The 27,695-nt window shown below is 30.9% G+C and overlaps 1 protein-coding gene across 1 annotated transcript; it reads right to left on the bottom strand.

The window, feature by feature from the left end:
- Positions 1 to 27,686, bottom strand: LOC143052707 (von Willebrand factor D and EGF domain-containing protein-like). The gene is made up of 19 exons (XM_076225798.1): positions 27,587 to 27,686; positions 24,795 to 24,989; positions 23,008 to 23,211; positions 21,983 to 22,147; positions 19,657 to 19,722; positions 17,775 to 18,049; positions 16,782 to 16,868; positions 15,911 to 16,294; positions 14,890 to 15,039; positions 13,577 to 13,789; positions 12,082 to 12,290; positions 9,486 to 9,897; positions 8,751 to 8,900; positions 8,297 to 8,483; positions 7,654 to 7,838; positions 6,232 to 6,483; positions 2,775 to 3,681; positions 1,742 to 1,853; positions 1 to 1,209 (listed from the first exon to the last, which is right to left on the bottom strand). Exons 1-19 carry the CDS (start codon positions 27,657 to 27,659, stop codon positions 1,044 to 1,046), a joined length of 4,392 nt encoding a protein of 1,463 aa, XP_076081913.1. The 5' UTR covers positions 27,660 to 27,686; the 3' UTR covers positions 1 to 1,043.
- Positions 27,687 to 27,695: the final 9 nt, after the last annotated feature.

Genomic DNA, 27,695 nt, shown 5'->3' with positions numbered 1-27,695 from the left:
CAGTAGTCAATCTTGTATTGTAGTATGAATCTATATAAAAACATACAAATATACAACAGACAAAGCACAACATGGCATATATATCAAAATTATAAGCAACAATTAAGACAAGAATACACAAATCTACATAGTACAATAACACATTGACGGGATGTATAAGTACAGAGCCACGTTTTATATGTATCAAAGAAACATAAAAAGGTAATTGACAAAGAACATTTGCAAAAATGAAAAACAATAATACAAAATTGTTTTACAAAAGCACAATAACGGGATGTATAAGTACCTAGCCAATTCATATGTATCAAAGAAACAGCAAAAGGCATATCGACAAAGCACATTATCAAAAATTAAAGACAAAAATACGTGAATTATCATGGAATAATAACACAATGACGGGATGTAGGGACTTAACAATAAAAGTAATATGCATAAAGACAAATAAAAGAATAGTATAACCCGTTATTAAGACGACAGACAATGTCAGTAACCAGAATATCTGCTTCAAGAACATGTATTTACCATCATGTATTATTTGTAAAGTTGATACGGAATATTTATCAACAAGGTCTTGATACCTTCCGATGAACTTTGAAGAAAAATGACGAGAGGTTTTTTAACATATCACTGGTTCGTCAACTATCTGCTCAGACACTTTTGATGCAGCTATTAAAGATTTTGAAACTCTACCAAACTTATTATATTCATAGACTGACTAAGTAAATCCAAAATTATGAAAACCAAACTTGACAAAGACTGCTGGCGAATTTCATGACAACTAGCATAAAGTAACTTGTATCAATAATTATTATACATTTATAATAATTTTCTTGAACACGCTATATTAGATTATATGAAAATAACAATATACGAAATTCTTCTGTCATAACTTAATGACGGTGCAGGGTTGTGTTAAAGTTTGAAATGTTCTCAACTTTGCGGAAACATCACTATTCGGCTGTTCACTAATCTTTATATACATTAATGCCAGTACAATTTGGCGAATATTACCCGTATGCTGCACCAGCATTATATCTGACAACTTAAGACCCTGTCTGTTGATTTTCGCGGCTATTAAATCTTGTTGCTAACCCAAAATTCAGCGATCCATTCGGAATCTCCTTGGCTGACTTTTTAGATTGGCCTGAGTAGAAAGTCCAATTTTCAAAATTCCTGACTCGAATTATTCCTTCTGTCTTGTCATTAGATCTGGCAATATATGTTAACATTTAAACATAATTCATATTTATTAAAACGATCCTTCGTCATAGCAAGACAGTAAACACATTTACGCTTATATTTCAAAGTATCATGGTGAAAAGATCAATCAATTATCGTTAAAAAAGCAACGTTTATTCAGAATGATTTATCGATGCAAACGCAATATTGTAATTCACATATCTATGAATATCAATAATTTGGTCATTTTTATAAATTTCCTGTTTACAAAACTTTGAATTTTTCGAAAAAACTAAGGATTCTCTTAACCCAGGCATAGATTACCTTAGCCTTATTTGGCACAACTTTTTGGAATTTTGAATCCTCAATGCTCTTCAACTTTGTACTTGTTTAGAATTATAAATATTTCGATATGAGCGTCACTGATGAGTCTTATGTAGACGAAACGCGCGAGTCAGGCGTACTTAATTATAATCCTGGTACCTTTGATAGCTATATGACGAGAAGAACGACTTTTACTTGTTATGTATTAATCAGTTCTACTACTAAAACTTAAAATTACCTTGCTTTTGAAAGTGTTATCTTGCAACAGAGCAACACAATACCAATCAGGATGAGGAAGGCAGCAATGGAACTGCCTACTATTCCTCCATAGTATTTTATTTTGTCGTTTTCTGTAAAAAATATAAAATTGTGTTTGCCTAGTTTGACAATGTCATGTATGATCTTGTGGAATAGTAGTAATAATATTTCTGCATTGAAACATGCATCCTAAAACCTATATATGTCTTGTTTCAAACAAAACGTTTTTATTAGAATGACAGAGCAAAACTTGAACTCCGAGTCTATCGATCAAAACTGTCACATAGCAGCAATTATAATTGCCAAATCATAAAACAATCGGGAAATCGTTGATAGATCAATTTTAGCTTATGAATCTGTTCTAATAAATAGTCTCACACATTTGAAAGTTTAATGGTCATCGAATCTGTAGAAAAATTAATAATTCATTAACTTAACGTGGGAAAATTTGATTGACTACACAATCGTTTGCACAATTACTCCACATTCACATAAAAAGAGACAGTTGACATTAATCTTTCAGAGAAAGTGTATTCTTTTTTAAAAATAGGACAGTCTACTCTGATTACTCGGAGCTTTACCATTCTAATGAAAAGCAACAAGCCATGTACGGAATTATCAATGAACGTTTCTAGGTGTGTTTCATTTCTTTATTGTCTGTATTCTATTCACTTTTGGCCATAGTTTTTTCGTAATGAATTTAAGAAATTAGCAAGTTTGACAATACAATGATATTTTTATTTGAACTACTGAAAAAAAATTCAACGTGGCCAACCTGCATCATTTGTTCATTTGTTAAAATGCCTTGCTTGCCAAATTTGTTTGGTTGTTTGCTAAGACATTGTAATTAAGATTGACACCTAAATTCAATTGGTAGGTGAAGTATAACAGTCTGTTTAAAGCACTTTTTGATATGTGACTTGACATGTTAAACAAATTTGACAAGTGTAAAAGAAAAAACGACACTTCAAAGAGCATCGTATCCTCTCCTGGTGTTGATAAAGGGGATATACTTTGTTTATCTTCCATTGTCGTCGCTTCAGGAACGGTAGTTGTTTCGTCTCCTGTTGTCGTTTGTATAGGGACAGTGGTTGTTTTCTTTTCAGTTGTAGTTTTCTCTTCAGTTGTAGTTTTCTCTTCAGTTGTAGTTTTCTCTTCAGTTGTAGTTTTCCCTACATTTGAAGTTTTCTCTGTAGTTTTCTCACCATTTGCCGTAATAGGGACTGTGATTGTTTTCTCTCCATTAGTTGTTGAAGTTACTGTGGATGTTTTCTCTTCGTCTGATATAAGGACAGTGGTTATTTTTTCATCAGTAGTTGTTATTTGTTTAGTACTTGTCTTTTCTTCAGTTGTTGTTATTTGTTCTGTGCTTGTTTTTTTTTCAGTTGTCATAAAGGCTGTGGTTATTCTCTCGTTATTTGTTGTTGTTATAGGAACTGTAGTTGTTTTCTCTACAGTTGTTGTTACAGGTGTTGTAGTTGTTTCATCTTCAGTTGTTGTAGTTGTTTCATCTTCAGTTGTTGTAGTTATTTGGGTTGTGGTTGTTTTCTCTTCAGTTGTTGTTATAGGGGCTGTAGATGTTCTCTTTTCCGTTGTCGTCGCTTCGGGAACTGTAGATGTTCTCTCTTCCGTTGTCGTCGCTGCAGGAGTTGTAGTTATTTTCTCTTCAGTTGTTGTAGTTATTGGAACTGTCGTCTCTTCAGTTGTTGTTATAGGGACTGTTGTTGTTCCGTCTTCAATCGTTGTTGGTTCAGACACTGTAGTAGTTTTGTCGGCTGTAGATATTTGTTCAGTTGTTGTTTCCTGTTCTGTAGTAGTTTTGTCGGCTGTAGATATTTGTTCAGTTGTTGTTTCCTGTTCTGTTGAAGATCGGTCAGTAGTAGCAACGGTAACTTGTGTTGTCATATCTGGACATGATTCCTTAATGTATAAAATGTTGTCATAGAAAGTTATTCATCGTATTAATGAAAGTAGTTATACATACATCCAAAATTGTTATAATATCGAGACTAACAGTGTATTATCAAATGAAATCTATTATTATACCTTACATATATGATAAGCAATTATATTGTGTAACACGATAATAACTTACATCGACCGAAGAGTAACCCTATTTTTCACCGTTGAATAAATTTTTGCGCTTTTTGATTTAGATATGAGCTATCTGCAATCAACATGACGTTACAGACAAATTTATGCAAAAATGTCAACAGTCATGTTAGAAGCCAATTTAGTGACGTGGAAACATGACTTATAAATTCATCCAGTGCATATATCTCTCATCAACAGTCCTTTTCAGTACCATCATTTGTTTACAGAAAGAGTCTACCTTTGTTATACATACGAGATATTCTTCGACACATACTAATTACCTAACGTAAGTGTTTGACAATCTGAAACTACATTAAGGTAAATGAGTCTTCAAGGCCCTTCAACAAGTATAATTAAACAATTGTGACCCATTAAAAGCGATAAATATCCAGCCCTAAAATATTTACGGAGATGTTATTTACCGAGCCCGGAAATTCAGAAACAATCCGGATAAATAAAGGCAACAGTTGTATACCGGTGTTCAAAGGTCATTAATCGATTGAGATAAAACAAATCCAGGTTACAAACTAAAGCCGGGGAAAACCAATCAACTGTAAGATGAAAACAAATGAACAACAGGGACACTGAAGTGCAACAAAAACAAACGCCCACATACATAAACACGAACTATTCAATAACAGCTGCTATATTGATGACTTGGTTCAGGACATGGAGGTAAACTTATCGATCCTTTAAATAAGCTTTTTCTAAAAGTTAACACTTCAATACTGTAATAAGAACTTAAATATTGTTTTTATTGTTATTGATATTGATTTTGTTATCAGTAATTTAAAATCAAACTAAATACTGTTTTATACACATATACAGATTCATGGTTCAAAATTTGTCGATATCTGTATCTGTATCTTGGCATTGCACAAGGTCATGTTTTCTTTGACATCTTTACACTAAATCCATTAAATGTTGGATATGTACTGATTGATAATTTAGTCTTTGATGCATGATTTTTATTATTTGTTATTAGTTTGCTTTAGACTAGTTGTCAGTAACTGCATGTACTAACAAATCTGCACTTTTAAAACCTTTTTCAACTGCTTTTATAGTTTGTTTTTAGTTTGTACTGTAACATTACTCTCCAATGTTAGAGGAACGGTTGGTACCGTCAACGGGTTGAACCCCATCCTATTATGTATGTGCCTGTCCCAAGTCAACAGCCTGTTATGTAGTTATCGTTTGTTGCTGTGTGACATATCTGTTTTGCAATTTTTGGGCATTTGATAGCTGGTTATGCGGTAAAGCCTTTGTTCTGTGTTAAAGCTGTTCTGTGACCTATAGTTGTTGATTTCTATGTCATTTGGTCTCTTATGAAGAGTTATTTCAATGCAAGTTGTACCACATCTTATTTTTATATTTGTACTAAAAGTTTATTTCACTAAGGGCACCCCCAAGTTTTATGGGAAATTATCTTTTCGGGTTGACGATTTTGGATATTCATCTTTTGTACGGGGCATCATTGTATATTGAATGTCAGTTGTTCAAAATTAATACTTGTTTTAATCTGAATTTTATATTCATGATACTATTGTCATTTTACCCATTGTTTAAATACATAGCTAAACCAAGAATCAATTGATAGTTTGAAGTTATATTCTATTGGTCAAACTTGCAGTTACTTGGTAGACTTTAGTAAGATTTTTCGCATTTATCTGTAGAGTGTAAAACATTTCAATATCACAAAAATAAAAGCACTGTAGATATGAATTATCTAAAAAAAACGATTATCAGGTGAAACATTTCTAAAAGTCGACTTCATGTAAAATAATGAAACCGTATTTTTATCAAATATTTTTAAACCATCAATTTCGTTTATTCGAGATGACATTTTTTACTAGGCGATTTTCAATTGTGGAATTTGACAGTGTTATAACAGGAATTGTAACCTTGGAGATTCAAGTTCAATTTATTTATATATTTTGGTAACCACTAGGAACTTTCCATCAATTGCTAGGTTATTCTAGAGAAATATTCTTCTGCAAAAGATATTCAACTGCAAAATATATGCTACTGTAAAACGCGGAAAACTGTATTGCACCAATGACACGCATATAACCGGAAAGTTACGAATGTAATGAATTGAATGATCCTGCACAGAATCAGATGTCTGATTTACAATGGGAAACGTTGAGGTTAATGTGACGGTCAAGATTATACAGTGCAATCACATTTAAAAGTAGGAAAGAAGTGTCTTTCTGGAAACAATTTTGGTTCAGCGAAGTTAAAACGTCATCTCAAATGAACGTGATTGATAGATTGATATTATTTGTTTATTAAAAGACCGGGTCCAATTAGTTAACATGCTGTCGATTATAGTACATATTTATCTTATAGCATTATAATCCATATAAGTATATTTACCAAAACTACACAAATCATAGTTGTTGTATTACAAGAACTACATTCCTCATCATATATTATGATATTGACAGATTCTCCAAAATGAATGCCATCATTGGAAAGACTTAGTTCATATCCTTCCGCCGCCAAAACATCTGGTAATGACCGTTTTCTTCTGGATGATTGTAAATTGACGGATACCATGAAAGCATTTCTATATTCAGCCTTTATAACATCTGCGCTAGATGTATAAACCATCGAGTCGTTCATTATCTATAAACAAAAAATAGAGAGGTTGTTAATTCCGATTTGGACAACAAAAGTAAAAGTAAATATTGGGATTTTCTTTGTGATCAAATTGATAATTAGTTGAGTCTCATTTGTACAATTTCTTAAATCTCCCTGAGGAAAACTTGATCGCTAGTATTGGTTAATATTTTTGTCCCTTTTTGATTATGTAACTCTTCACATGTTTCGGTACTTAAAATATTCTTGCTCTGCAATTGTTGGCTTTGTGATCGTTCCTGATGAAGATGACTCTAGAAAACCGTTATTGAAGATTAAGTTTTTATAACAATAAAACTAAGTAGATATTGTATAACAAGAATACTATTAAAAGATTATTTGTTTCTAGATACTAGACAATGCTGCTAGAGGATTGTTTGCCCTGATGGAATCTTCACACCAGAAGTAAGTGATTCATGCACTGATCTGCTCTACAACGTTTGTGTATATAAAACATCGTCGATAAGTTTAAATATTCTTAAAAAACAAAGGCTCAAGACTGTCCCTTTGGTATCTTTCGTCCCTCTTTTTTTCTTTCAAGCAATTCTATTAAGATCCCTTTTGTCATATATCTCTTTAAATATATTTACATTCTCGGCTTTTAAGCTTTCCCGATGAAGGCAAATATAGAAAGGCAATTCGGACGTCTGAAGCAGCTAGTTTGAAAAGAACATCATTTAGAATCTTTAAACAACTCAGTTTTGACAGGTATAACGCATCATTGTAAATATAAAGGAATTTGCAGAGACTGTCATCAAAGTGAGAGGGTTAGCGCTATAAAACCAGGTTTAATCCACCATTTTCTACATTTGAAAATGCCTGTAACAAGTCAGGAATATGACAGTTCTTGTCCATTCGTTTTTGATGTGTTTTGTCATTTAATTTTGCCATGTAATTATGGACTTTCCGAAAGGATTTTCCTCTGAGTTCAGTATTTTTGTGATTTTACTTTTTATAATACATGATCATAGTTTTTCGTCATACATTTTGGTTCTTATAAGAATGAATGCAATTTATATTTTTAACTGCGTTTATTGTTTACTTATAAAAAAGGAAATGTTTTATTTTATCAAGGATAGGACGAAAAAATAGATGTAAAATAATCTGCTAGCCGGATATTCTACTTAAAAAAATCAGATATATATATTGATGTACAACCTGAAAATGTCTTCGCTTGCACCATACATCTGAAGAAGGAAACGTGCCAATTATGTTTGTCTTAGCACAAGCTCTAGTACGTGTTCCACATAAACCATTTAAGGGTAAACTGATATTGGAAGGAGCTACTGAAGTTGATATTGAACAGTCATCTCCAATGTAACCGTCGTAACACGAACATACGCCTACACGTAGAAAAAAACATAAACAGTAATTTTACTTTATTTTTATAAATAAAATATTTTAAAAGACAACATAAAGATGACTTTTAAAAAAATGAAATGAACAGAACACGAAAAGAAAGATTAAATATACTCAGTATAATCAAATACAATTACGATCGATAACGAAATCACATGGATTTCATTATGAAATTAGAGTAACCATTAGAATTAAATCTTTTACTTAAAAAAAAAATGTTTATAACGTCAAGAAGTATAGTTTTTTACTGTAGTCGAGGTCAGCAGGTATTTTGATTAACACAAGGAATGAACTGTTGCCCGGAACAATCGTCTGGAACTAACGATAATAAACTAACAGAACAAATGTTTACAAGTATAAAAATGTGTGCACCGATACTGATAAAAGACATAAATGAATAAAATGAAAAGAAAAATAGTTCTATTAAATCAAAGAACAATACTTGATGTGCAATTTCCATTTTCACTGCAGTTGTTAGCACATAGTAAACTGGTTACATATTCCAAAATGCTTTGAGACCCATTGTTTATATCTGTTAAAGCCAATGTTTCATTTCTTGAAACTTCCATTAAAGTGTAAGTCTGCATTGCTCCGACTGTGTCCTGTACAAATGTGGTGTCTGCAGTAAGCTAAAATCAGCAAAATGAAACACTGTATTTTATGAATCACAAATCTTTTTAATTTTTCTTCTGCTTTTTTAACAAAATAAAATTACATAGAAAATGTATTGCCTGTGTGTACTCATAGGTCACTACGGTCGTATGCTCTGCAATATTAACAATAAGTATTGAACATAATTGCTATGTACTCGGAGATTGTGAAGTATCTTGTCATAAACAAAATCAATGTTCAATATATTTTTACAACATGTATGTCCACTAAAAACTGTTTCTTACTTTAATATCCTCAATACAGGACTTAATATAGTCCTCATTACTCAGCCCATTTACATTGTCAAGTAATTCAGTTGGTATTGCATTCTGAATTTTTGCAGTACAGGTTTTATTTGCTTCCTCCTGAGTCCAACCATTCTGGAATTCTCGTTCCTTTCGAAATATGAAGGATAGGCATGATAAAATAGTAATTAAAGCTTGAATTATAATATCTTTATAGTAATTATCTTATTTATAATTACATACGGAACAACCAAGTACTGTGTGTTTTTCTGGCATTCAAATTAAAGCTTGATATTTTTGATGAGTTTTCTTTAAAGCTTGCGTCGGTATTCTACCTATATTATTAAACTGCATTTTTATTTTACATATCTTGCACTTAGCAGAAATAATTTAATTACAGCTCAATTGCATTCGATATTGATTTTTAGAAAAAAAAACATCTACTTTTTTGACAACCTGAACGATCGATGTAACAGTGTAGTTGTTGTAGATCTAATATAGAAAACCAAGAGATTACGGATTTCTCACAGAAGGACTCCTATTTGGTAACTGGAAATCATGGCATCGAAAAAGATAAAAGATCCTTGAACTGTTTCTGTCAAACAATGTCGGAGTCAGGCTAATAATTGTGTCAAGTTCTGAGACTAGAAAGATTACATATTGTCACAGTGTATGTTGCATAAAACAAGGACGAACATTTTTTAGTGTTCTTGTTTGAATAAATTTTATATTTACCGTAGAATTCAATGAAATATTCAGTGCATCTTCATCGTATTCAAGAGACGGAACGTCGATGACATCATCAGAATCGGTCACGCTTCGTCGATGTATACTATGAGTTAAAGACCGCTTCTTCCTTGAAGTAGTATAACAAGATGTGACAAATGATGGTATAGAATTGTCTTTATTGCTTGTAGATTGTTCATCCGATGAACAATATTGTGTACTGTCCGTCAAATTACACTGAACTGTATAAAACTGATCCAAATCATCAGTTGGTTTGGCCTCTTGGTCGCAGACACAATATTGCACAGTGCCATTGATTTGAGATATATTCTCCTCAGTATCGACGATGACAATAACTTGTTTTTTGAAAGAAGGTTCATTTACAAAAAGCTGTTCGTCTTGCATCACTTTAGGATCAATTCTGCAATAATAAACAAAATTAGACACCGACAGTTCATATTTGAAGAAAGCATTTTTAGAAAGTAGAAAGAGAAGGGTATTTTAATTGTAGAGGCATTAAGGCCCGGTTTTGGCCAAAGAATATAAAATGCTGGAAACTCTTTCAAATTTGCACATTATGTTTTGAGATGAATAGAAATATAAATGACAATCATTAAGATTTTTTATCTGATGACGTCACAATTACGTCATTGTATGTACCGTTTTCACAAAAAACCGATGAAAAATACAGAATTTATGCAGTTTTTCATCGTTATTTTCACAGTTGAAACATCGTATCAATGACAAAAATAATATAATAACAGCTTTTTTAAAATTGTAGAAATATCCTCGCTTAATATAAAGTCGATTTCGGGTGCGCACATACTTTTCCAATCTAGATTATACTTAAAATTTGATGAAAAACAATAAAATCAAGAATTTTGACAAAATATGCAAACTTTGTCATGTTTCTTGTTCAAAGTGAACTTGTTTTGATTTTCTGATTACCTTGTACCCTTGTCTAGTTAGGACAAATTTGAGAATATGTATGATAACCTTATTGCCCTATTTCTTTCTTATGTATCAGAGGATATTGAAAACAAAATTATTTCTTTCGAAAATTAGTAAAATGAAAGCAACATAAATTAAAAAAAGTTGTTCCTGTATGTTACTGAAAACCATTTTTTTTTTTAATTTGCAATTAATGTTTGTCCCAAGTAAGAGAAAAAATGTCCACCATAAAAGATGCACAGCCAATGCCTTAAGCCTTAATTACATGTTTTTTGTTTTAAACCTCTTTTACATTTGGAACGCGATGATTGTAGCGCGAATCTAGAAATAAAATTGGGAATGGAAATAGTGAATGTGTCATAGAGACAACAACCCGACCAAAGAGAAGAAAAAGCACAATTCCACCAATGGGTTTTTAACACAGTGAAAATTTCCCACACCCACAGACAGACTTCAGCTGAGTCCTTAACAAACAAGTGCACTAGTTAAGGTAGCACAATACAAAGATTTTTTTACTTCCAATCTCCAACCTTTAAAATCCTGTTACTTTCTTAAGACTGCATATAAATTTATAAAAGTGGTATATATAGATAGATAAAAGACTAATCTTTTAAATGAATGCAGTATTTTTGTTATACAATCATTATGTAATCAATTATTATGCAATTAATGGCAAAATATTGGTCAGTTCACTTGAATAAATTTAGCTCTATCATCTCTATAACTATACAGGAAATTTTAACGAAATCGTGATCAACACAGCAGGAGCTACAAAAGGGTGTATCCAATTATCGCTATTGTATTCCATTCTTTCATAAATCTGTAATTTGTGTAAACATCCTTACCACATGAAAGTAGATAATGTTTGATAGGGTGTCAAATTTGATATATACATTCTATCAAAAATCTGAGACAACCTTTTCTAGATAATGGCTCTAGAAACAACATAAAATAAGATCAACCCACTCGGGGAATCCATGAAGAAGATAATTTCAATTGAAAGTGGAAATTTCTTGTAAAATTTTGTAGACACAGTTTACATTATAATTGATTACATAATTGTTGTATAATACTAAAATTGCATTAATTTGAAAGAGTAATCTGTTAGCTATCCATAAATACCACTTTAATGAATTTTCAAGCATTATAAAGAAAGTAACAGCATTTTAAAACTGGGGAATATGAGGTATAAAACCTTTGTATTGTCCTACCTTAAGGGAAAATTGATGTCACACTTAACACCGAAACATTTAAATGAATTAGAATTAAAAAAATATTATAGGACTAATGTCCATGTTAATGTTGTGAAATGTAAGGTTAGCGTGTTTTCCTTTTTGTTTGTACATGCATATAATTTTGATCTCAAATTTAATATTTATCTGAAATTAATTTATTTTCCTTCCTTCTATACTTCTGCTTTACATCTTATTTTTCCACAATATACGGAACATGTCCATTATTTATTAAAAAAAACCCAGAACATTGATAGTTCAATTAATTGTAGCTTTTACCATAGATTGAAATTTTCTTATTTAAAAAGAACACGAGACAGAAAGACTACCTGCTACTTTATACAAAATTAAAAATTGTAAAAATTATTCAACAGTGTTCTATCGTAATAAAATCTCTATTAAGATTTTTAAATGAAACATACCGCCAAGAATCTCCAAAACTTTTAATGTTGTTGACTGGTCCCAATTCACGATGTGTTAGATCGTCGGAGTTATCTTTCGTTACACTTAGAACTCCACATAGTCCTCTTGATTCATTGATGTCGTAAATTGAAGGTTTTATGGAAATTCGAGTTATGAATTTGTAGCTGGAAACGGTAAATTGTATTTCAGTTCCAATTGGCAATGTAATCTATAACATACAAGAGAAAAACGTTTTGTACGAATTTATTATTGAAAATGTATCATACCATTTTCCGAGCTATATACACTTAATATGGTATAATTGACATAATTCATCATAAGATACGCTCGTCATTAAAAGATAACCAAAATAATTTTAAGCATTGGAAGTTACATGACAAAAAGCCATGCTTAACACATCGAAATCATCTAGACCAGCTTAAGTCGGAGTACAAATAATATCAATTTTAAATTGTAAATTTGCAGACTTATTGATTCATTAATCGGCTGATTGTAGTTACAAATATGAGACCTATTTCCGTAAAATTTAAATGCGTTTTTAAATACCTTCATCAGATACAATACATACAAATAGGTTGCAAAACTAGAGGCTCTAAAGAGCCCGTATCCCTCTCTTGTATCTTCCACAATGCCAACGTTTTAGAAAATCACAATTACAAAGAGTTAACTCACAATTTCAGTTATGTTCATGTGTTTGTAAATCTTATCTTGCTGTTAAATTTTTTCCTTTTTTTAAAATATATATTTATTTATTTTAGTTTTCAAGATACTGTTCAACAGATGCATACAATTTATCAGAGTCTAATAAATAATTGTCTGGCGATATTTGCCATGTTTACTTATTCGATGATATCATTTTTGCCTTTTAAAGTTAACCATCATTTACAAAAGAAATCTATATTTCTTTGCAAAACAATTCATAAGCTTTCAATGTTTTAACCTAGCATGTAAAGTATTTATGGAAATACTTCATATATAAAAAAAGTGGCGTGATTGCCAATGTGATTTGTTTTTTTACATTTGTCTCTTCAGGGCCTTTTATATCTGACTATGCGGTATATGCTCTACGCACTGTTGAAGGTTGTATGGTGACTTGTAGTAGTTAATTACCCTGACATTTGGTCTATTGTGGAGAGTTGTCTCATTGGCAATCATACTACATTTTCTTTTCATATCAGTAGTCGAAAAAACACTGACAACGTTATTGCTAAAAAAGAAAAAAAAAGAAAAAGTACACAAAACACAACATAGAAAACCGAGCAACAAGAACCACACCAAATAAAAGAAAAGGATTTCAAGAATATATATCTTATATATCATATAATGACGTTTTATTTCTAATATCAACTTACCTTGTACATATGTTTAATTACTCTAATCACTATATATAACAACACATTAACGAGGATAAGCATGGTCATACTTGAAAAAAAAAACACTTTAGGAAAAGGTGACACTATATCTACTGTAGTGTTCTAAAAATGTATGGCTCACCTTGTAATTACTACCCTTATGATCTATTGACAGATCATTCTCATCACATGTTTGGATTTCAATGTGAGGCTGCTGAAGTAAATACACATTGTCTCGAGATATTCTTGCACATGTCCTTAGAACAAACAATGAATTCCTGCTTCTAACTGCTACACCACAATGACAGGAAGCACCGGGCCAACCAGAGACACAATTCGTAAATAAAGCATGAACCTTTAAGAAATGAAATTAAAGATTATTATAATCATAGATTTACTTCATTATTAAATTGGGTCACATAAACTTCAAATAATATAAACATAGTGAATGATTTTGTATCGAAAACTCCAAAAACCACTTACACCCAAAATATATATCTTTTTTAATTAATGCAGAAGAATCAATTCTTCAATTTCTTTAAATTCTAGTCATCCATTGTTCAGGGAGTTATAGCTTTGTACTACAATCAAACTATGAGGGTGTTGAATAAGGGCCGAAGTTTTGCCTTGTATCAGGTAATCTACTGACGGACAGATACTTGTTTCGTGGGATCTTAAGAATGCAGATAATTACACGACCGTTCGTTTCTCTGTATTTATAAATACCGCAACGCCAAACAGACGACAACATTAGGAAAGGTTTTACAGACGGATTGGAGGTCCCATTACCTTATTTCTTTGCTTCTCTCCTATATAGTGGGGCTGTGGTTTAGATGCCAACATATTTAAATCACGTTAGTTGAAAACATAATTGATATTTAATCATTACTATTATTATTTATAAATCAAAATCAATGACATATGTTTTAGTTATTGTATTTTTGCTATTTTATCTTTTCGATTTATTATTGTATTAAAGAATCGTCAGAAAAACAGTTGAATTCTTCAAGTTGTTCTGATAAATCATGCAGTCCTCCGCAAATTTTATGCAATATAGGATTTAAGTGACAAAAACACCTTTATCAAAACAAAAATGTTGAGACAAAACAAATCAAGGTTAATCTTCTTATATTCGATAAGAGTGCTAATATTTCGGTAGCATATGATTATATATAAATACTGTAAATGACAGCACAACAATGTTAATAAGACCACTCGAACACATAGCCTGAACAAAACATATAATCTAAGGTGGTCTAGTGTAACCTTTCCTCGTCAGCATGGTCAGTATAATCTAAAATTGTAGCACTACATACATATATAAGTTTCAAACTCAGCTAGCTAGTTAAAGGAGAATGATACCTGCTGTTGTTTACTTTCCGAATTGATTTTCCTCTAAGTTCAATATTTTTTTGTGATTTTACTTTTTACCAAATCAAAACTTCTTAAACATACCCAATATGGTCCTCTACTGTTTCTGTACATAACGTATTCCCCAACATCCATGTAGTCATAATATTTTCCATCAAATGTTGTTATGTGTGGATCGTTGTATGATTGGCACAACCTACTAGTAAGGGTTGAATCTTTATCTACAACAGTTACCTATAGAAAAAATGACAATTTTAAGACATGAAAATTTATGTTTTACGAGTGTTATAACATAAAATTTAAGTTACCACTCGATTAAATCATGAGGTAAACAGGGACCTCAGTGTAAATTGAATGAGGTAAGCAGATGCTATTTCATTTAGTGTTTAATGCTAAAATTTACAAAACTTCATTTCTTCCACCGTTCGTTTAAATCTTTTATATACACCTAGCTAAAATATGTCATAACGTAAATATTAGATACGGATTTCATGATGAATAAAACAAGGTTTTTTAATAGCCTTTCTCTGTTCAACTTTCAACCAAAAGGTAGGATTCCAAATATTGAAATAACGTAATACCATTCGAAAAACAGAACAGTAGAATTCAACTTTCATTAAAAAATTTGCAACCTTATTTCTTGTGTTGCAAAATTCCAGATTGATTACATTCATTATTTGTTAAATACAACTATTTTGTTATACATATATTCTTTGTTAATTCAAAAATGTGTCCTCTAGTTTTCTGCTTTTTTACACAATTGAGTTATTTTACTCAGGCCTTTGTTTGTATAGTATGATTTCTTTAGGGCAGCTGTAGCACGCCTCCGGGTGCGGGAATTTCTCACTGCATTGAATACCCATTGATGCTTCGGCTTTTATCTGATTTTTAGCCGGGTTGTTGTCTCTTTGACATATCCCCCATTTCTATTCTCAATTTTATTTATAAAAACTCATCAAAGATTTAGACTTATGATTTAGTACGCCAGGCGGCGCTCGTTTCACCATTGACCCTTTAAAATATTAATATTCTATCTATTTTTATTAATAACCACATTCCGAGGCAAAATGGAAGAATAAAGATAAATAATTGCTTTTCTAATTACCTTTATATCTGGTATCTTAATGTTGTTCCAGAATTCATTAAAAACGGATACGGATTTTGTTGAGACTCTTATATATGTTGACCTGTCTTCGAAGTTATATAGACTGTCACTGAATCCGAAGACTTTAAGGTACTTTGTCTGATTCCAATCAAGATTTCCTATTTTGATTCCACAAAACTGTGCTTCAAATACTAGATCCCTTCTGGCAATATTATTCATACATACTGCTGTATTATGTTGATACTTAGGTTGAAAAATGTAGAAATTCTGGTTGCAATTTTTTTGAATATCTGGATGAGAAGCAATGCATGCAACAGGAACAGCAGAGGTAAATGGTATTTCAATGTGTTCACCCTCAATCACAGTATATTCATATTTTTCTGGCTATAAAGCAAAACGAAAAATATATAAAAACAATAATCAAACAAACAAAGCATAAATTCAAAGTGTTTCTACAAACAGAGTATAAGCGAAGAATGCAGTTGGTGCCTCATTCCATTATAACCCAATTCCCTTTTCAATGATACAATTAATGAATAATACAAGATTTGTATTGTGCAGCAAACTGTAATGTTATTTGCTGTGAGGTATCAATGTTGTTGATCACTAAACATTTTTTTATTCACGCGAACCTTGAATGCAGTCCAACGTTATAAACATAATTTTCTTAGTCATAATTTTCATCATGTTGTGTTTGAATATCAGAATGTCACTTATCCAGTGATTGCAGTTATACTCAACCAATTAACTGTTTCGATTCGAGCGCCTAAAATGAGTGTTAAACATTATCAACGAATAAATTTAATCAAATCAATGTTAGATTTCAGAAATTTTACCTATACATTTTAATATTTGATTGAGTCAAACATACATAAAAACCTGCATTGAACACGTTGCTTTTATAAAATGGACTGGGCACTGCACCAACAGTATTTCGAACCCGTATTGAGCATGTCACCTGCAAAAAATATAAAGATCGTATTCCTTGAATTATATTACCTGTTACATACAATAATGCCCAGAATAATACCAAAATTCAAAGAAAATTCTTTGAATAATGGATCAGTTCATGAAGATTAATGTTTTGATAATTCTACTACATACAATAACATTAACGGAACAAATTTTCAAAATTTTGTACCTACAAATTACAACAACGCACTACATGTATCTTTATTTTCATGCGCAGATGATGCCCTCGGGAACTTGTAGTTCAAATTGTATTTTGTGTGTTTTTTTACGCAATAGCGATGGCTGACTCTATCTATTCTTGCGATATTTTTTAACCATCTATGAATAAATATGCATTCACAATAGACATATCAATACAACAGTTTTTTTTTCCCAAGACATACAAATTTATATTTGAAAACTAGTTTATTCAAATATGAAATGTGTCTTATCTTCTATTTCTTAATAGTTACGTATCATTATATTAATTATAAATTTTATCTTTTCACATTTCACTTGTTAATTTTTTTTTAAAATCAATGGGATGTACCAATCTTATTTGATAAAGAATTCTGCATAAGTATTTTAAATTAAAATACATTGTAGCAACAATATATAACTTTTGAGCTAAAGCGAAGTGACGTACTCAATCATCAGCCAATTACTTAAACTAGATTCGTTGGCTAGTGTTGAACAATAACAATAAATGACTGTTGTATTCCCACGACTCTCGAAAGTATAAACTAATCTTACGACAACAGTAATATATAACGAACTGGCATACCGTCCAAGTATTTAAGGCACATGATAGTTTGATACTGTCCATAAGGCAATTGAAAATTAATGAAGTGAAATGAATTATGTAAAGTATCAAACACTAACGGAAAATGAACGAAAGCACAATAAATGTTACCTGCATATTCATTTGATATTTCCCACGCCAATCTGAACTCGTTAAGTAAGTACTGGTTATGTTATCAAATTCTATATTTTTGTACATCGTTACATTGTGTCCATTTATATACCAATTCACATCGTAAACATAAGTTTTATTAGAAATATCTCCGAATTTACATCTGAAAACTGGTATAAGGCTTGGTGTAGGAGGGTAATTTGGTATGTTGAACGTTGGTCCATCTATCAGTATGGATTCCACTTCAGGTAAAATGGTCTCATTTGGAAATGATGCTATGCAAAGAAAGCAGCATACAAAATATATAACAATTGCATACGACTATTCTGTAAGATATAATACCTTGGAAAAATATAATAACTCCTATGAGTTGAGGCTCAATCACATCTTATCGGTTAACATATCTGGTAAAGGTCAAATTCATTTTGTTCACGCATAACGATGCTACAGTATAGTTTCTTCGTTACGAAACAAACTTTCGTGCAAGCTTTTCAATTCAGATATGAAAACACAATACCATGGAATAGTGGGTATTTACTTGCAACTGAGTAAAGGTAAGTTGAAAATAGGAAAACTAAAATCGTTAACTATTAAAGTCTTTTATAATTGTCTATATCTTAAAATCAGAGTTTAAGTCATGGTAGAATCTACTGCTAAAAATTCAATCTAAGAAAATAGAAAAAGAAAACCAACATAATTGCAGGAATAATGTTGAATAATGCTGATTAATAAATCAAGACACAATTTATAATATACCTTCACAAAAAGACTATCGTTTTAATTTTAGAAAAGAAATAATTCAACAAACCCTGCGACTAAATAGACAAAACTGCATGCATAGGAGAGTTTATTGAGGTTTGTTGCATAAACACATTTGACGAAAGAGGAAAGTACATAGAACAAATGAAAAACTTGACTGCAAGTAAATATGGCTAGGGTTGAACCATAACAGTTCAGGTCTCGGAGGTAATCATTAATGTATAAACCTTTGCGATAACATTATCTGATTTTGACCTTACCAAATGAAGATGAACAATTCAAAAACGATATGGATGCATAAATTTTTGTACATGTATTAAACAACCCATTCATAATTACGTTAAATAATTTTTGTACTAAATTTTATGTTGATGTGAAAAAAAAATGGAACTACAATTCATTCTAAATCAAAAATGTAATATACACATGAAATTGAACTAAAAAGTTAACCTTACACAGATTGAATAGACTGACAAACGTACAGACCGGAAATCATAACACCCCTCTACTAATCTAGGTGGGGTATAGTATATTATACATCAATTAAACAGAGAATATGATGGGTTTTTCACATCAGATAAGCAAGCATTTTTAAAAGAAATAAAGGATCTGCAAAACCTGTGAAACTTAACCTAATGTATTAAAGACAAACGATAGGATCATGGCGGAATCTTGATACACGTTAGCGTATAAGGGCAATAGTAGTGTACCGATATTCAAGTCTCTGTAATCCACTAAATATAAAAAAAGCATCCTATGATTTTCAAACGAAAAAAAAGGGTTATTTTTGTTACCATGTTTTTGTTAAGTAAATAATAATGAATGTGAAACTCAATAGCTAGAATATAGAATAAAACACGTTATTCTGATGTAATAAAAATAAAGGATTGAAACTGACAATGTCATCGTAAACATCATAAAACACAAAAAGAAATATATTTTTTCTTACTAATTTGGCATGATCATTTCTTTAATAAATCTTAATGTCCATATGCTTCACTGTTGTCATGCAATCCTATTTCATATTCGGGGACAAACATATGGACCAATACTTTCTGTTGGTTGTCAAATTATTAAATTGCGCGCAGTTTATTTATGGAAAACCCCAAACATTTATACATACATGTACATCCTGGGTAATATCCAGATTCAGATGACAGACCATTGTCACAGAGAACTGGACCATCTCCTACAAAAAAAATGCAAGTCCTTTTTTAGTCAATTGGTGCGCAATATAAGATATAATGGTTAACATTTTTTTTTATAATTTATTACCATTCTTATATAATATTAGTTCTAAAATCTGAGGATTGAATTAACTATAATTTCAGTGTTCTAACTTTAGCAGTCCGGTGCTAGTTTTAGAATTTGACGACAAATATCCTCTAAGTTTCATATTTAGGTTTATCTCTGATAATTCAATTAACCAAGTAATAATAACTAAGAATACAAGTAATGTTTCCTCTAATATTTTCTGTAATCACACGTTTACCTGTTATTATCATTGCTTGTGTACTATATGTATATTTATTTTGTAGGATGACCACAAACGTGACTTTAAAGTAGAATTCGATAACCAAGATAAGAAAAAAATAACTTCATAGTGGAAACAAAATAAAATCGTTAAATAGATTCATTTTTTTATAAAGATTTATTTGTTAAGACTTTTCTGAGACGTCTTATGATCATCTTTTCTCAATGGCACCAGAACTACCCTCAAAAGATTCAATTGTTGCAGTACTTTGAGATCAAATGATTTTCGAACAAATCATTTAAAATTCTGTAGGATTGTAAGGTGTTTTATTTTTTTTAAAGGAACTTACAACATGGGAGATTGGAATTTCTGACAATATTATCATACACATGCGTTACAGTAGTCCCTCTTAGTATATATTAAATACGATTAATGATGGCGTGTTTGTTCATATGATATTTTGTATATAGATTTGGAATGTAAGCTATATAATGATATACAGTTAATTTAATAGAAAAGTCTAAGGAACGGAAGAAAACAACTAGTAACAATAGTTATCAAAAGTACCAGGATTATAATCTAATACGCCAAAAATCGTCTGAAACTGTTGTATTAAAGAACAGTGATATTTATGTCGGATTTGTTCCCATATGCATTATTGTACACCAAAGGAATTAATCTGCCATCGACACTAACTGCCATCGACACTAACTGAACATATTTGATGCCTTTGATGAACATTTCTGAACTTACTCTTATTAAAAACACTGAATGGAGTAACTTGAAAGAGTCAAATATATGATATATATGAATCAATAGAAATTTTCGTTTGTAAATTTACAAACATTTTTGTTAAATTTCACGGTCTAGTAGTAATTAATGGATAATAGCTACGAATTCGACTAAAAAATAAAGTATGTTTTTTTTTGTTGAAAAAAATTTAAAAAAGCCAAAAAACGAAATAAATATTTCTCTTCTATAGTTTGGTTCAAAATATATCGTCATAATAAGCTTAAACCCCATTGCTAGGTATTTTAGACTTGTACTCATACAACCTTTTGATTTGACCTTTTGAGAAGATGGTTACGCATGAGTTTTACTAATCTTGCATACGAAAAATTCCATCCTATACAGGTAAAAAAACCAACCTGCTTAAATCCATATACTGAACTAAAACAGATCTTGAATCGTGTTCACTAATTTGTTTTTGTGCTTATGTCGGATTATATGACCGTCTGCAGTCTTCGAATTTCATCTCGATGGATAATTAGATTACGACTGGTACAAAAAAGTACAAAAAACTTATTTATTACATCGAGCCCATGCACTGTTATGTTTTTCTTTTATACTTTTTGTCATTTAGATATTCGATTTAGTATTTTCTATCTAAAATATGAGTATTTGGGTCAAATCGGTGAACATGAATAACAAATTACAGCCTTTCACTTAGACTACATCAAATACTTCCATTGGGTCTTACATTGTTTGCCTTTCTTTGAGTAACACTTTTTGATCTGAAGTATAATACGCTACCATATAGATATACATTTGAAACTAAAGTCATTACATTAACGGATCGACATCAAACAATTAAAGAAGATTTTTTAAATGTTGGTGTAGAAGCTCCATGCATGTAATCTTCTTCTGTATTTTTCAAAAAGATTTAAAGATTGTATTGACCTTTATATATAAAAATATAGAATGCAACCCGATATGTTTCTGTTTCTATTATTCTTGCAAAATAAATTCTTCATTCAAAATGTCAAAATAGGAAGGATATACATAGCATTATATCTTCGTGGGGTTTGATCATTTCTTTATAAAATAGAATTCATTAAACCTAAGTTCGTTTAAACTTTTAATTCGAATATTTGAAACAAGGTATATATTTATATTACCAGTTATTATCTGTTGTTTGTTGGATTTAAAGAAATTATTTTCCACAAGGAATAAGTCATAATTTCGTATTAATTACCAAAGCAGTAAGCCGAGTTTGTCGTCGTATTAGGTAAATAGTAAACATAAAATCCCCCAGAGCAGTTCATTATTTTCATGTCGATTTCTTCCTCACAAACGTCGTTTTGTGTCTGCCTACAAGCTACTAGTGTCACGTTTTCTTCACCTACATTTGGCAACGAGTCTGAAAAGGTCATAATATTGCATGTGTTTAAGAAAAAGTGTGTTAAATGTGGAAAAATGTTCAGACATACGTCATAACTTATCACAAGCTCAAAAATTCTTTCATGGATTTGAAAATACTAATATTAGTAAAGATTTGAAGCCATTTATGTAAAAAACAATTTAATTATAAACATCATCTTTTTTAACATCTTTCAATATGTGAAAGTCCCATATACAATCAAAATCAACAGAAAGAGAACAAAATAATGCCAGTTTTACAATTGAAGGTATATCTCAACACCAACTTAAAAACAAAATCCTTTTGCATTGAAGCGTCTTACTCAAGAGCATTTAATTCAGTGGTTGGCGTTTGTTGAAGCGTAACATATTTGTTTTTTGTTCATTATCATGTACATAATTTAGGCCGATAATTTTTCTCATTTAAATTGTTTTACATTTGACATTACGGGACTTTTTGAGCTGACTATGTGGCGAAGGCTTTGTTCATTGTCGAAAGCCGCACGGTGACCTATAGTTGTTAAATTCTATGTCATTATAGAGAGCTGTGTCATTGGCAATCATAACACATTTTTATATTTATTATATTAAGGGCTCAAACATGTTATAAAGTGCCATTTTTTTCATTAAACAACAATTTCAATTCTGAAAAAGTGAGCAAATATCCTGTGCATTCACAAGCGTTTGTGCTATATGGAGTGTTGTCTTTCGAAAGCAGCTATGTTGGATAATTCCAGAGAAACTGAGTTGATCCAAGTTTTTTTGGTTGATTATTTTCCCGTCTTTTCCCCCAGAAACAAGATAAAGCTTTTTCTTTCGCATTTCTAGTACCATTAGACTACGGAACAACACAACACTCACCATTTAGCCAGATTGGATTAATTGTACCACAATGTAATATACCAGGAGGATACGTAGGCATTTTTTCTCCATTGTCACTTATTACTCTGTACCATGTTTCATTTAACATTTCATCACTGATGGGCATATCATTTGAAATATGTGTAATATATCCCGCAGACCTCTTTTCTTCGTTTTCAATTAGGCTGTACTGGTTACACGGTCCTGTAAAATTGAGGAAAAAAACCTACTAAAATCCAGAATTGTTAAAACAAAACTATCTCAATGGAACTTCTTTGTTTAATATATTCACACCGAGACCGAATAATGATATCTTACTATGAAACAATCAATTTTATAACTTGAGGTGTCACATAATCAACCTTGGGAATAATAGAAAATATTGAGCGAGCCGGGTTACATTATTTTCTCTATTTGACCTGCATTGAGATTGGTAAAACAAATAGTTAGGAACAAAATATATGTACATGTATATGTGTGTGCATGTTATCAGTTTCGGTTATCCTTCAAATATTTTTCTTGTAGTAAAAAGGAGACAAAAAAATTTTAGTCGACAGTGAAAAAAATAAATGAAAAGAACAAGTCAGAGCATTGTCGTATTATGATGTTTTTTTAAATTTTTTTTTATTAAGAAATGTGTGCAGTAAAGTTATTTTCAAGCAACTAAGTTTGTTAAACGACATTGATGTATTTCAAGTTGGCTAAAAAACTTGTTGGTAGATGTTATGCTGTGGATTAATTCGTTGATACCAATTTCTGTGGATTAAGAAAAACTTTTCTTGATATTCAATTCGTAGTTTTGTCGAAATCTGTATTTAAGCCTTTATAAAATTAATTATTGCGTCTGGTGTCTATTTTGTTTTGGTAGTTTAGAGTTTATCTGCTTTTAGCTTTGTACAACTAAATAAGGCTCGTGTAAAAACTACTTCAGACTCATGTATAGAAAAAGATAGAAACTCACAAATAGTTCATCTGGTTAAGAGAGTTCTCTACAGTTACCATGTATTGAATAGATTGACTAAATAGTTATCAAAGGTACCAGGATTATAATTTAGTACGCCAGACGCGCGTTTCGTCTACATAAGACTCATCAGTGACGCTCATATCAAAATATTTATAAAGCCAAACAAGTAAAAAGTTGAAGAGCATTGATGATCCAAAAGTCCAAAAAGTTGTGCCAAATACGGTTAAGGTAATCTATGCCTTGGATAAGAAAATCCTTAGTTTTTTGTAAAATTCAAAGTTTTGTAAACAGGAAGTTTGTTTATTCACAATATAGAATCACAAAGATGAAGTAGAAATAACAATCTTCACAAAAGGATACTTTGATGTTAAATATGACATGATTAGCATATAAATAGCAATTTGTGTTCATGTAATACAATATTTATTTTATTATGTTTTTCAAATTCAGCAGAAGGAACGATTTAGACATGTAAAATATAATGTTTAATAATTTGTAATTATCAAAATCTTTGCTTTGTCCGTTTTTGCCTTTCGTGTCTCCATAAAGGACGTCTAAGTTGTCTTCATATACAGTCAGAGTTGTCTTATAAGTCGGTTCGATTGAGCTCGGTCCGAATTGTCTTCAGGCCGAGTCTTCTAACATTCGTGCACTCAAAAGCCGACTAACGATTGAGTTCAGTTAAATAAGATTAATTCCTTAAATTCGCCAAACATGTGTTAATCCATGCTTTATTTAAATGTATAGATGATACATTAAATTTACCAAATATATAAGAAACATGTGATATGTTTGTTGCTTCTTTATGTTGAACATTGCTTACCTGCCTGACAAGTACTTATGTAATCAGGACAACAGTCTCCAAACCCGACACAGGCTTCATCACAACAACATGAATCAAAATCTGGAGGACAACAATTGTTACCAGGACAACATTGAGGTTCTTGTCTTGTTGCACAGAAGGCTTGTTGTGATCTTTTATACCTGTGGATATTTGAGGTGACATTTCTAAAAAACCCTGAAAAGATATTTATTGTAAAGAGTGGTAATGAATTACAACATTAATATGATATGACTGCAGAACAAGTGTATCAATTGAAGTTTCTGCGTTAAAAATCACTTATTAAAACGAAAATATAGAAACAAGGCATATCGAGGTCACACAAATGGTTGTATATTAGTAAAAAAAAAATTCACACTCAACGTCTTTAACAGAAGAGCCACTTTGTTATTCAAAAAATGTAATTATATAGACCGTGCGATCTCCGTAACGAATCATTCCTGATCGTCTGTTCTTAAAAAACAAAGGATTTAGTCTGTGGTGGATATTTGTCTTATTTGAAATCAATGAAGATTTCCTAATTTTTATAAAAAGCGAGATTACGTAAACAAATAGGATGAGTCTAATTTTAACGCCATCATTTTGCAGATTGGGTAGGATATGATATCATTTTAAGAAAATCACGTAAAGACATTTATTTAAGAACTTTTTAATACAAGTTTTTACATAGAATGATTGTAACAAAAACTGCCTTGTATAAAATTAAACTTAAACAGTTAAAGATTCAAATCTTTCTACTTTTCCTGAAGGTTTCTGATAAAAAAAACATGGAGCAATAATTCTATGAATGTCCAATGAAACATGTTATATGGCAATCTTTTTCTCAAAAAAATGAAAAGATATTTTCTCAAATGAATAGCGGTACTCATCCAAAGCACTTTACACAAACGAAATATGGAAGTCGGTCTAAAAATAGAACATATCAGGCTTTTCCAAAATGATCCCGTGGTTTTACCTCGTAGTAATAATGGGATAACCACATCAACGAATGACATGACCACATCACATACTGATAAAACACATCATGTAGTGTAAAATCCTCAAATTTTGAAACATCATTACGTAATGTTAAAGCCATATAAAGAATTGGCAAATCATCATTACGAAATAACAAAACCGCATCATGTAATAAAACACCTTACGTTATGTCACATACACACCAAGTAATGTTAAAACCACATTGTCTAATGACATAACCACATTAAATAATGGTGAAGAAACCACATCGAGTAATTACAGAACCATATTAAGTAATGAAAAAACTATATCAAGTCAATACGAAACTATATCATGTAATATCGAAATATTATTATGTAATGACTATTCCATATTGAGTTATATTAAAACATCATTACGTAATGTCAAAACCATATTATGTAAAGACAAACTATCATCAAGTAATAATAGAACAACATAACGTAGTATCAGAGTTCCACATACGACAGCTGTGGCGTTCCATACCATAGTCAGTCGGTAATGTTAAGTGATTGTAAAAGCCTACTACTAAAAAAATGATAATAAAAGAAATGTGTCTTAAATGAACTTAAATGCATTGTCTCTTTGACACATTCTCCATTTCCATTCTCAATTTTATTTATTAAAGGACAAGGAAGTTGCAGGACATAATTCGCTATATAACATTTTCAATGCTTTTTCAAAATTAGTTCAAATTACAATTATGAATACCACTTAAATTTTTCAATGGGTGTTTTTTTTTTTTTTATTATAGATCACATTTGGTAATCTAAGTATGCTCTTGATATTTCTATTACATATATTTGTGAAAGATTTCGACGAAAATGTAAATTGATTTCTAAAATAAGTTGAATAGTTTAGACCATGAATAGCTTTTAAATTTTTTAATGGGTGGTTTTATTATAGATCACATTTGGTAATCTAAGTATGCTCTTGATATATCTGTAACAAATATTTGTGAAAGATTTCGAAGAAAATGTACATTGGGAAACATGCCAATACCAGTAATGTTCTAATGAATTTATTTCTCCGGCCCTCCTTAAGATCATTTGAATGGTAAAGGACCACTGGAGGGTATGTCTGACGGATAAACGTAAAACGTTAAATGTAATTAAAAAAATCTGTCATATTGCCTATCTAGAAAGCTTCTGATAAAACACAACAGGTCATATCACTTGAGTTGTATCTATTTCTGTAAGAACAACAATTCGGGAATCAGTCAGAAAAATCATACACGAATTCACTATATTTCAAGTAAGAAATTGTATCTATGCATGCTGGAATTTTCAAAATATAACACTCAAAGCTTTAAAACCATCGGCATGTGTTTTTGTCATATTGCAAGGCCCCGCTGTCCGCTGACACCAGATATATTCATGGTAAAGGAAATGTTCATATACGGGTGTGATTACCGTTGCAGAACCTTTTATAAGGAGAGGGAACTGACTGCCATAATAGAAGGCCTACTACGGTCATGCTTTAGTGATTTCCTATACAATCATCTAAATTTATTAAATTTGAAAATAAAGCTTTATTTAAAAAAAAAATGGATTAAAAGCGATCTTATTTATGTAAATGATATCATAGATGAAAAAGGCTGTACTTCAAGACATAATTTTAAATAAACTAAAAAATAAATCAAACTGGATAGCTGAAATTAATTTAGTGAAGAGATCAATACCAAAAGATTAGACAGCAATTTGAATAATTTTGTTTAAAATTTAAGTATACGTTTTAATGGTTTTGTGGTTGATGATATATTTGTCTATAAGAAAATCATAAATTGTAAACGAACAAACCTGCATGTGTAATGCTGAATTGTAAGCAATGCAAAACCATCAGAAATACTGGCAATGAATTAAGCGCGACCATTTCACAATTATTTCAAATGTATTTAAACCAGGAAGG

This window comes from Mytilus galloprovincialis, chromosome 1 (genome assembly GCF_965363235.1).
Source record: "Mytilus galloprovincialis chromosome 1, xbMytGall1.hap1.1, whole genome shotgun sequence".
In the NCBI taxonomy this organism is placed as follows: domain Eukaryota; kingdom Metazoa; phylum Mollusca; class Bivalvia; order Mytilida; family Mytilidae; genus Mytilus; species Mytilus galloprovincialis.
This window is presented reverse-complemented; position numbering and strand designations above follow the sequence as displayed.